Source organism: Grus americana, chromosome 3 (assembly GCF_028858705.1).
Source record: "Grus americana isolate bGruAme1 chromosome 3, bGruAme1.mat, whole genome shotgun sequence".
NCBI classification, from domain to species: domain Eukaryota; kingdom Metazoa; phylum Chordata; class Aves; order Gruiformes; family Gruidae; genus Grus; species Grus americana.
The window spans coordinates 80343326-80355930 of NC_072854.1; the positions used below are offsets into that span (position 1 = coordinate 80343326).

At 45.7% G+C, this 12605-nt stretch overlaps 1 protein-coding gene across 1 annotated transcript in view; it reads right to left on the minus strand.

The window, feature by feature from the left end:
• Window positions 1-5845: 5845 nt before the first annotated feature.
• CAPN9 (calpain 9) overlaps window positions 5846-12605 on the minus strand; it is a 37947-nt gene continuing 31187 nt past the window's right edge. The window contains exons 21-24 of the mRNA XM_054822680.1: window positions 11884-11962; window positions 11092-11208; window positions 10029-10087; window positions 5846-9194 (exon numbers count right to left, since the gene is read on the minus strand). Coding sequence (XP_054678655.1) covers window positions 9168-9194; window positions 10029-10087; window positions 11092-11208; window positions 11884-11962 — 282 coding nt within the window. The 3' untranslated portion in view covers window positions 5846-9167. The remainder of the gene's footprint in view (window positions 9195-10028; window positions 10088-11091; window positions 11209-11883; window positions 11963-12605) is intronic.

Genomic DNA, 12605 nt, shown 5'->3' on the forward strand with positions numbered 1-12605 from the left:
TAAATATCTTGCCCCATGCCCAGAGACGGCACAAGGCCTCTCCACTGATGATGTCCCACTGAAGGCCAGTTCTGAGGCTCTCCAGGTGATCTGCAGGGCAGACCCCCTTGGGTCAGGGGGGCACCGCCGGGCTGCGGGAGTCACCCTGCTGCTGAGCATCTCGCCCTGGTGTGACAGCCAGCAGGGCCAGATGGAGCAGAGGAGGGCACTGTTTGCTGCCAGTGCCAAAACATAGCTGGCACATCTAATTTTAGCCTCAGAAGCACTGAAAGCCCTCCTGAGTTGCAGCATACCTCGATAAATCATCTACATCAATGCTGCTTGGCCTAAAGCTGACTTTCAGACGGGAAGGGCTAAGTGCTGACTTTTAAACATAATTTTGACTGAAGCTGAAGGTGTCTGCCTTCAGCATACAGTTACCCAGGGTGTCTGAGGCTTGCAGGGACTGGGAATTAAGAGAGACCCCAAGAGGCAAAAATGCCTGGGATATTTTTATTTTGCTGTCTAATGCAAATCTGACTGAGAATAAATCTATGTGTGCAATGTATATGCAGGATGAAAGCTAGAAGCAGGGAAATAAGCAGCAAATACCTGCAGGGCGCAGAGCATCCTTCAGGTCTAGGGATGGACACCAGGGACAGCTGGTTCTTTGTTTCAAGAAGACCAACCACATTGTAGAGGCTTCACCAATCTACACAGCAAATGAACCTACTGGGAAAAAAAAAAAGGCATTTTGCTGGGAGTTCTGCATTCGCTATTGCCTGCTTGGCAATTGTCTGTGCAGAGCAGGCTTGGGGCTTTGGTACCCTTTCCCAGTTAATTGTGAAACTGGATAATCCATGCACAGCGAATCGAAAGTTGGCTGTCAGAACCTTCAGGGGACCAACTGCCTCACTACTGGGGGTTGTTACTGAAACCTTGTACACAAGCTGTCCTACATGTATATAAAATATGTGTATATACAGAAAAAAATCATTATTTACATAACATATTTTATATAAAGTATATCCACCTAACTTTATACATATATATATATATATATATGTCTCTGAGGCAGTGGTTTTCCATGTCTTCCTCCCTTGTTTGTGCATCTGAGAGATGCCCAAGAGTAGAGAGACCATGGGGAGAAAAGGAATAACACTTAGTTAAATAATGCAGCATTACAAAACTAATGTTAGGGCTTCAGAGGTCTTCAGACAACTGATTCCCTCTCTTGTGGTAGTTTGGTGTTGATGTTTTTCAAGAGCTGGTTGTTAGCCATCAGGGAAACTACTAAATTAACAACTCTGCAGACTTAATTGTCCGAACACTTTCAATCATTAATTAGGGAAGGAAATCCCTGCCTGTAAACAAAGTCAGCATAGGGTTATTTCATGTCAGGAGCACTAACAATACATCAAAGCATTCACAAGCTATGAGGTAGGGCCACTAAAATTATCAACAGGCTTTAGACTTCAAAAAATAATAAATTGGGGTTGATCTTTATTTGCATTCTGGTTTCTGAAGCTTTAAGGCTTGCTCAAATGCCATTTTCTAGATATTCTCTGCAATCATAAAAGCTGAAACTAAAAAAGCTGGCAATTCTCACTTTCTCAGAGGCTTCTGGAGATGATGAAATTCTGTGGCACTGACAGTGCAACCACAAAGGCTGCCAGCATGGAAGGTGCCTTTCTAATGCAGATTGAAAATCTGAACAGCAGTGAAGTGATTTCCACCCCGCATGAGGCACAGAGCATCTTTTCAGTGATCCCGAATCACAGGCTGCGCCTTTGTGCCATAACCTGGCAGAGGTACCTTGTCTGGTGCCTCCTGGGCCGTCTTAGGTCCCAGGTGTTGCATGGTAACAGCACCTTGCTGGAGACATTTGCTTTGGTCTATGGAGGAAAATAAAGACAGGGTGACGTTTGCCTTACGCAGGCATATTGTCCCTGTGCCTTGGGCGTTGTGGGTACATCCCCGCACCATCCACAGCAGAGGGGTCCAGCCTCTGCCTACCCAGCCCCTCACACCATCCTCATCTGGGCGTTTGGGGTGCAACGTGGCTGCATCCCAGCAGCAAAGCCACTCTGTGCGTGCAGCTCTTCAAATGGACTTTGACACCATGAGAGGTTTTTTAACTCCCAAATAGGCATCTGGTTTTAGGCAACACAGAAGTTAGATGGCTGCCTTCTAGGATATGCCTGGAAGAGCATGACATCAGCTTGAATGCAAAATGTATACACAATTGGGAAAGTTTCTTTCCAATACCGTCCATAGGTGTTTGACTAAGGTTAAATGGTTTTACCGGAGGTCTTTACTTCATAAGCTAAAAGAATGAAGACATTCTACCTCCCATCCCTAGAAACTGCATGCAGATGGCCTCCTATTCCCAGAAGGACTTGCCCCATCCATTGTTCCTCATCATCGGTGGGCTCTGTGGAACCCTCAGCCTCCCTGACCAACAGGTCTCTCCTCTTTGGGCCCTTCGGGGTGCTTTGCTTCTGGTTCCCAAGGCTTAAACCAGTGACCATTGCGGTGGTTTATGACTTGCACACTTTCATCGCACAGGCAGAAGGGAGCAGCATGTTTGCTCCCTAGTGGGCTAGGCAAACTGGATCGCCACCCAGTTAAGCCAGACTTTCAATGAAATGTTTGTGGGCCACAGTGCGAGCTGCTGAGGGAGCCATTGCTCCCTGCTCCTTGCAGGCTCACCACGTCACGTTCAACCCAGCACTCATTCTCCTCATGCTGAGCATGTCTTTCCCCTAGGGTTATGCAAACTGCACTGTGACTCTTTTTCAGCCAGCCAGCCAGCCATGCACCTGGTTTTGATCAAAAATTTTCTACTGTAGCTCTTGTTGGCTCAGAAAAGTGCTTTGACAAGCTCGACATTTCCTGCCCCGGGAAGGAGTAACATCTCTCTAAAGGAGCGCCATGGGTTCTGTTGCAGAGGTATTACCCATGAGCTGCAGAGAAAGTTGGACTTCTTAAAAGGATCAGACACTGAAACAGCCCTTGTGGTGGCAGTACTATAGACGTCCCAGAGCTCCTGGCTCCAGCGTAGGACACTGCTTGGGTCACTGCCATTGTGGCACCTTCATAAAGACACTTCTCAACCTCTGTTTCTTCTGCTCAAATGTTTGCCTGCCCCAGTTCAAGAAAATGTAGCATATATGACATCCTTGTAAGGAATAAAGTCAGACAATCTTCAGCTGAGCCTGGTGGGGCAGAAAGCTGATCTGGGGCTGCAGCTGATTGCGACTCATCCACTCCCCCTTCCCCAGTGACATGAAACAGGAGAAATATTTATGCATGCTTTCACACTGGAGAAGAAATCTGTGAGGATGGCAGTTTCTGTACAATGGTCCCTTGAGTTCTGTCTCCACTCTCCTTGACCTGTGTCCTGTTAAAACCTTCAGTAAGCTATTTATCAGGTAAATATGTAAACCACCCATCATCATATCAACATATGGTGACAGTGACTGAGAGCTACCCTATTAATTGCTGACCCCATTTCTATTTCAGTCACTTGGTGAGTCCTCTAGGAAATGACCGGGATCAGTCATGATAAATCCATTCTCTGTGGCACCAGATAATCCTTTTTCAAGCTGGAGCAGATGCTGAGATGCCCGTCTTGGCAGCCTGCTGCTGGATGACCAAGGGGGTTGTAGTGCAATGTGGCTCCATCCCTGAAGACTTGTCTTGGTGTCCCCTTGTGCAATAAATAGTTTTGCTATACAGTAGTGTGTCCTAAGATGCCTTGCTGAGGTATGGCACATCCCACTCTTGCACGCTGCACGGAAAGGATGCACCTTTTAAAATTCCCGGAAGGCTGACAGCCTTTGATTTGAGTATTAAATTGATGCAGAAAGGCCGAGTGTCTAACAACTCGAGGAGACTGCAGAAAGGTAAACGTTATTTGAATTGCTCAAGGGTTTTCAGCCCAGATCTCCTGTTCCTGCTCTAGCCACTGGGATATGAGACACGGTGGTGTTGTGGTAAGGGTCTTCTCTGCTCCCTGTGCTGGAGCTACTAGGCTTTGCACTGATGCAAAGTAGTCCTCTGAGAGGTCAAGGATGGTGGAGGGACTATATAAGTATTTAAAAGTATGATTTGCTGGTCCTGCTAGTCAGACAAGGAGAACACTTGCCGTAAAACACTTAACCACTGAGAGGAGCAGAAACTGCATCCTAGCAGGGGTGCCCTGAGCGCTGGGCTGGAAAGTTGGACACAGCTTTGCCCTCTGGCCCCAGCGGTGCTTAATGCTGCCCTGCACAGCCGCAGCCACACCTTCGGGGGGCTGAAGAGCCAGGTCTGTGCCCTCAGCCTTGCGCAGGCAGGCATGGGCTCCCACCCCCTTGAGCAGAGAAGACAGCTCAGCCGGGACCCTGGCTGCCAAAGCCCCTTCCCAAACCCTTGCAGATACAATCACCCTCGCTCAGTTGCGGGACAGCCCCCCGGCACAGCCCCACGAAATCCTGCACGCCTGAGCGAGGAGGGGAGAGGAAGACACGGGGTTCGAAGCAGGGAGTGCCCTCCCAGAGCAGCACAGCGCTTTTCCCTCAGGGCAGTTTGTTTTCACTGTATTTGTGTCCCTGGGACCCAGCTGCTTAGCAACTGGATAAAATTGTCACAAAATGCTGGCAGTGCCCTCCTTACCAGGGCAGGGCTGGGCTGTGTCCCTGGGGGAGCTGTCTGCCGGGCGAGGTGGCCACGCGGCGCTCATGGGGGGACCCCCATCCCTGTCTCCCCGGCTGGGCTGTCCCAAAGGTGCAAGGGAAGGTGGCCCCCACGCATGGCAAACGCTGCAGGCAGCTCCCCCGGTGGCACTGCGGGGGCAGATGAAACATGAACACTCTTAATCACGATGCCTCGTTGGCTCTGAGTGGATAAATGCTTTTTCCTCTCTGAAAGAGCAGGAAAAATCCCCACATTTGGAGTATTCTCATGAAGTACCTGAAAATGAAAATATACGCACCATTCCTGACTGCATATTTGGGGGGGATGGGGATGAATACATCATCTTACTTTGGTTCAGGGCATTTTAAATAAAAACAAGGTAAAAATGGCGGTGAAGAGTTATGGCTATATATTCTTTGGGCCAGAAGAAGAAGAAGAGGCATGTGACTAGTGCCTGCTGCTGTCCTTGCCCTGTTTGACCCCTCTGCCTCTGCAGATAATACTCAAAGAAGTACCCAGGCTACCCAGGAGGCCAAACCCTGCTCTGAGGAGCTCACTGCCCTTCAAGGGCCACACAAAGGGCAAGCGACGAAAATTAATTAGAGGCTTTAGGAGAGCAGTTTATAACACACTTGCCCTTATAAGTGGTTGACGTGCAAAAGATAGTTGTTGGCAATTGCTGACAGCTTGTGTGTTTACCTCAATCAGCAAGTATTTGTAATTCATTTTAAAAATGTTGAAGTTCCAGCCTTACTGGGAACATTATAAACTGCCCTCAGCACTCTGATGTGCTTCCAAAACATACACTGCCACGAGTCAAAAAGCACAAAGACTCAAATATTTCAGGGAAGAGGTGGGGGAAAAGCGGGGTGATGATGCAGTTGAAATGAAAACGATTTAGATAACTCGGTATCTTATCACAAATATTTAATTTTCATGACTGGAAGCAACCACAACTGTTATAAATGGGGTGAACCGCCACATCGCTTCTAGCATCTCTCCTGCCTGATGCCACAGCACCACAATATGGAGGCTTTGCCAGCAGCGGGATGGCTAGACTTCACTTTTTTAATCCCCCCCCCCCCCGGCTCCACCCCTACAATGCCTCATACACCCCCTGTGCTGACACATGAGTTTGTAGGCCCCCCAAAAAACTAGTGGGGATTAAAATAGGCCTGTGAAAAAACTATGATTTTCTGAAGCAAGTATTGCTGCCGAAGACTCAGCATTGCTGAGCCGCTCCCGGGGAGCTTTTCAAAGAATCATGGAATGCTTCTGCCCATGCTTGTGCCCACAATGTTTATTGACAGTTTCTGTCTCTGCAAGGAGAAATGGCAGAATGCAATTTAACTATTTTTCAGTCTCTTTACATTTTAATGGCAGTTCTTCATGGTAGTTTTCACTAACTATATCACTTCTGGCCTCAGCAACAGGTTGGGCAGGAAACCTTCTTCAGGACAGGAAAATGCCATTGCCAAACGTACCATCAGGGTGGTTACAATGGTGGAGGTGGCTGAGCTCGGGACAAATTCCAAATGAATCCCCTCTCAAAAGGTTTACACATTGAGTTGATGCTCCTTTGAACTCAGACACATGCCATGTGTCTGACCACTGCCCAACATCTTGGGGAACTGTGGCTGCTGAGAGGGCACAGGGGAGCAGAGGAGAGACAACCAGCACCAGGGTAGCAGCCAGCCTCCGCTAACATCTGGCCTGAGGCTTTAGCAGCAAATTTCAGAGATTTTTGGTTCTGTGAGGGAGTGGGAGAGCATGCTCAGATTGCAACCCTGTAGCTAAGTGATTTTTAGTTTTTTCCAGTGGTATAATTATGAAAAATGCCTCTCATGTTCCCCATTAATGTTGCTATTAGCAGACAGGCAGGGCTCCCAGCACGAGCTGTTCTTGCTAACAAGGTCTATGTGTACCACATTAGGGAATGTACCACTGACACGGCTTTCAGAGCACCATAAGGGATTTGCCATAGCTCCTGTAATGGTACAGGGCCAAACTTAACTACATCTCCTATCAGAGAAGGCAGCAAGGTCTGGATTTAAATTCAAGATCCTTGATTAAAAGAAAAGACCAGCAAAACCAAACCCATGCTTCTGGGCACTGCTCAAATGCCGGGTGGGTGCAGTGCTGAGAAGGACTATCATATTTGAATGGAGCTATGAAGTCAAACATGTCTCATTTGCCCACTCAGTCACTCATGGGAGCACTATAATAGCAGACTGAACACCCCACCCCTCCCACCTTACCAGGGACTATATAATCCTCCATCTTCACATGCACTGAAAATGGTCTAGCACACAGGACAAGGGGGAGCAGTTGCGGTTCTTCACCTTGATTTTAGCAAGGTGTTCAGCACAGACACCCGTAACATCCTTACAGCCCAAGTGGTGAGATAGGCACTGTGCTGCAGCAGACTCTGGGTGGCCATGGGCCAGCCCGAGCATATGCACAGGTTTTCTTGTGCTTAATTCCCCTTACGTGCACCTCTGCTGTGGCTGTGGGTGTTGTGTAAACCCCAAGGCAGGATGAGGACTTGGGTCTCTGCAGCACGCTGGCTGGCCAGGACAAAGGCTTGATTTGTAAAAGACTCAGACGCTAGCTCTCAAATTCCTTGTGACACAGCCAGCAGGCAACTGCTCTGAGAGAGCAGAAAACACTTCAGGGTGTTTTTTTAAATGTTAGAATTTTCTTGTAAAAGCAGATGAGATTTTTACCTGTGCCCCATTGCTCCCATCCCACTATGTACCACTCATATCAATCCTGATTCCTCCAAGACATTACCAGCTCCGGGCAGAGGAACAGAAAGCTACACTGGTGATGCCAGGCATTGAGACATCTCTTCTGCATTGCTTGTGAACATTGCTACAGAAAGGAAATACATTACAACAAATTTGTATCCACATCCAAGCTCACACAATGAACTAATTAGGGATCTGTGATTTTTTTGTTTAAGTATGTGGCCAAATGTTTATAGGATGGTCTAGATTTTAATCCAAACTTTCAGAAATTTAGACAGCTGCCCCCAGTGCTGTCAAAAGGGCACACATCTGAAAATCAATACACTTCATGGGGCTGAGTACCTCGGTTAATCAAATACTGCAACCATGAGCTTTTGCTCAGCTTCCAGTTAGCTCCAGAACATTTTCTGCATAGTTACAAGATTATAATTGTTAGAAAAAAAGAAAGTAGGTATTTTAAACATCATCATCCCTGTGTTTTTTAATCATTTGAACTTCACCTTTACTGCAACTTGATATTCCTTCCAGAATTGCTCATTAGGTCTAAATCTAGAGAAAACAAACCCCTGGCTGTGTCAGCGATCCTGGACAGTAGGGAATGCAAGGCTATTCTAGGGCCATCTGTTTCGCTGCAAGAATGGTTTTAGAAAACAAATCCAGACAGTTGATTCATTATAAAATAGACATAAATTATGAAGATAATCATGGAAACAAATCCTATGAAGACTTCTTAAGTCCCTGGCTGCTATTACTGTTGTTTTTTAAGTCAGCACTGGCTACCCACGTCACAGATGCAAAATAGCAATAGCTGCAGAGATAGGGCCTTACCAATGGTTACATTGAATTCATCTAAAATGATTATAGTTGCTCTTCTGGAGCACGGTTGGTGTGGGACACAATCTCAGACTGCCTGGGGGAAAATGGCCCTACACAAGAGCTCGCTGTCTCAGAGACCATGTGTCTGTCTGAAGATGAAGGCAAGTTGTGTGCAACTCTGCAGAGATTGGCTTGTGAGACATGCTTTGGCCACAGAGCAAAGTGTGTAGCAGAGAAACTTTGTTGGTAGCAGAGGAAGGACTAAGGGAAGGTGAGATGCAACAATTATTCTCTAAATTAAGTCTTTAATGAATGTTAGACCTCAGTTTAAGCATCCTTCTAAGGAAGCCTGGACCAGGGACCTCTGTCATAAATATTCAAGGATGAATTTTCATCCATACATTCCCTAGTCTTCCTTTGTTCGCAGTCTGCCAGACTGCAATTCATGTGGCTATGGCAGGAGACTTGTATGTAGCTGCACAGCATGCCTGTAAATAAATTCCAAACTGAACAAAGTTTTATTCAACCTTATATTTTCAAAAGCACCTTACAGTAATCTGTAGCCAAGCAGCAATAAAGACTTTTGATCACTGTAGTCTGTGCTGTGCTGACACTAAATACAACCCTATTTCATAAAAGCCTGTGGTCACTCAGGAAAATCAGTTTCAGTCTGCTTGAGGTATGTGTGTCTCATCCAAATGCCTCTCACAGTAACAAATCCAGTCACTAACAAATCCTTACCAAAAATAAAAAACAAAATGTGATCTGACTGTTGAACTCATCAACACAACAGGGCTGGAGACCAGAAAGAGTGGGCAGCATGTGTGTTTCTCCACACAAAAGCTCCTGGTAAAGTTTGCATGCGAAGGAGCCCTCAGCTGTTGGGGCAGAAGTCTCAGCAGCAATGTTGCAAGAAAATCCCGGCATCCAAGTCAGACTTCTTCAGATATTCATTGCCAGGTTGATGAACTAATATCGGAAGAAAGAGCAACTTTACAATAAATGATTTCAGGCCCTTCTCCCCTCACCCCCTGGCTTTCCCCAAATGAAAGAGAGATGTTCAAAAGCAGTGCCTTGCTCTGAATTGACCCCACACAGGGAAGAGGACCTTTGCTCGCGAGGCTTTTATGTCCTGTCGCTAAGGAGAGGAGAGCCAGCTTTTACTTCTGTGTTTGGAGGGAAGGCGGCAGAGCTCTCCAAGCACTAGATGCTGATAAGAGCAGTGATTTTTTTTGCGTCCCAGCAGTCCATACAGGCTGTCATGTTTGTTGTGCCAGGGAGTTCATTGTGCCTTGCCCCAGGAAGCTTTGGGTTAGCGTAAAGTGAGAGACAACCCACACGTGCAACAGGGAGACAGAGAGCACAAGAAAATAAGACGACTGTGCTGAGCAGTGTGAGAAGCAGATAATGGGGACACACAGGAGAGGCTGATGTGAACTCCTGGGGGATTCAGGGAGAGTGAAAGACCCCCCCACCCCAGTCTGCTGCTTCCCCTTTCCCCAGTCAAGACCTGGCACCTGAGGAAGTAAAAAGCAAAGAATCTAGAAAGCAGGATGGGAAATTGTCAATATGCCACAGGGCAAGGAAGGAAGGAAATAGCATGGAAGAGATGTAATCGCTGCAATCAGTGCGTGCGCTGTAAAATCCCAGCCCTGCTGAAATCTATGGCGGATGCCCCCTGCACTCTCATGGACATGGATGTCACCTGAAGTGTCATGCAGAAATACTCCAGTTCTTAAGAGAGGACAAAGCTCCTAGAGAAACCCCATCATTTTTTCAGTGTTTATGAAGCTGTGCTCATACCTCGCCTATATTCAGGTTAATGAAGTCCTTGTTTTTCACACTCAGTGCTTGGAATACTCCTGAAATGAAAAACAGGACACAGGCACTATAAATACACCTCATTTGTATTCCTACATGAGCTCCCCATATCACAGGGATGGGTGGCCATATCAAGGAGAGGGAGGGCCTGGCACAAAGGCAGATTATTTAGGATTGCTTGGTGGTGATAGCTGCTCTGACAAAATGAAGTTCTTGAAAGAGGAAAAGTCTTGCTGACTTAAGGCCTTTGTGCAAGTCTCACTTCAGGACTTGACTGGAAGCGGGTGTCCTGGATGTGCTAAACAGCTGGGTTTGGATGATACTCCAAAACAAAGCCAAGGAATTTGCATTTCTTTATATATCTTATTTAACTTTTCTCTCTCAGTACTTTAATACTTCTATTGCCACAGATAGAACCCGAAGGATATCACCCCAGAAGGATGATTTGGCATAGAGTAGGTTGAGTTTGATTCAAGTTTGGAGCAACACTGATGATCACTTCAGCATTGATCCAGTCATTCTACCTCTCTACTACTTTTGCTCTGGAATGAGAGAGACCCTGTGCATGAATGAACTGAGACCTAGGGTGCCTCGATGCACGGGGAACCATATCTTCAACCAAATGTGGACAAGGTAGGTGAAAGGTACAGGAGATACCTGCCCAAGCACATGCCAGTTATCTCTTTGCATGATGCACAAGCAATACTTGAATTTTGAACTTCTGTGATCCCAAATTAAACTCGTGGGTGAACCACGAGAAAGGCTATAACATGGACTTTGCCAGCATTCTTCACATGCCTTCTGTGTTGCTGCAGAGTTTATGAAGCAGTGTCTATTCACATGGGGAAATTTTCCATTAGTAGCAGAACATTTTTCACTTTACAGAAGAGCCACACTAAAAGCAAATGCTAAGCACAGCTCCTTTCTGTTAGCCATTCAATGTACACACTTGATCTCAGATATTGTGTAATATGCTTGATGACAGCCAAAAGTGGAACATTTTTTTTTCAAAGGGGGAGAAATTCCAGAGGAAGAAGATACTCACGACTTGCATTCTCTAAGCGAATTAAGCAGTTCAGAAAATCATCGAATTCAACCTGGAACTGTTCATCAGAGTATCGGAGGACAATCAGTTGCAGCAAGTAGTTGTTGAGTTGGTATCCTTCCCAAAGACACATGCACAAAGGAAAAGTGAGCAAACTCATAGGCCAGGGAGGAATCTGCAAACCTCTAACTAATCTTGAAAACCAATTAATGGGAGGATACTCTGTGGCACCCATCCATCCAGAAAGCAATCTGACCACAAAGTTCTTTAAGTTTGCAATGAATAACAAACTCTAAACAAGAAATTTTGCAGTCACTGCAGTTTCTAGTCCATACACTTTTGGACATATGAGGGACCATTCTGCCTCCTTGAAAGTTGGAGAGATTTCCGCAAAACTAGGTGCTTTAATAAAAATAATTTGTGATGAAATACAAATGCACTGACTGCTCTTTATAACAAACAGCTTACTCACTGTTCTTCCAACCCTTGAGTGGAGATGGACTCTGAAGTGATTCGTTTCAGGGTTTAACCCTGCACATGTGCAACCCTGTTGAGTTTAACAGAGCTCAACAAAAATGTAAAGCTTGCTCTGACTGACTGCCCTGCAGGGTTGGGGATACCTGGGGCAAAATTAGTCCACTCAGTGTCCCCTCTAGGTGCCCAGGTTCTCTCTGGGGTTTAGTCCTCCTCCCTGGTGAGGGCCACCCAGCCTGCATAATTGGTTGCAGCCCTCTTCACCCACACCCAATCTGCCTGACAGGTTTCCCAGCTAAAATACAGTGCTTGGCTTACCTGCAGCTTTAAGAGCACTGCGGAGCTCATAGGAGGACATGGAGCCAGATTTATCAAAGTCAAATTGAAGAAAGATATTCTATTTACAAAAGGAGGACATGGCAAGTTCAGTATTTGCATATGAAAGGGAGCACAACTCTGGCATAGAAAGGCAAGGTGTTTATCTCTAACTGCGCAGCACAAGCATTTAAGAAAGCTGACAAGACTTTGGTCTAGATCCAGTCTGATTTTATAACTGAGGAGCAAATCTGGGTCCCAGTTCTCTTTGTCATATGAATACGTTGTTGTGAAACTTAAGCAAGTACTGCCAAACCCAAGCATTCAAAAATGAGTTGCTCTTCATAAAAAATTCCATGATTTTTTAAAACGTGATTTTATCTGGGAAGGATATATTGTTATTTGTCTTTTAACTGAAGCATTCTCCTAATCTCTTTTCATGTTTTCCTCTAAAATTCTGACGACTAGAGACAAATTGTTTAACATGAAGTTAAGATTGTCACTAACTCATTTGCTTCTAGGTATAAAAGATCTAAACAGCTATATTCATGGTACAACCAAGAGAACTGGTACAAATGGTTTGAATTTTGACCTAAATATTATAAAATTATTAAGCTGGAGTTAAATTCCATCCTTTTAATGAGACGACAAACATGACTCTCCCTTGGAATATGAGTTATTTAGAGCTGTTGTCACATACAGCTTAAAATTTTCCAGCAAATATA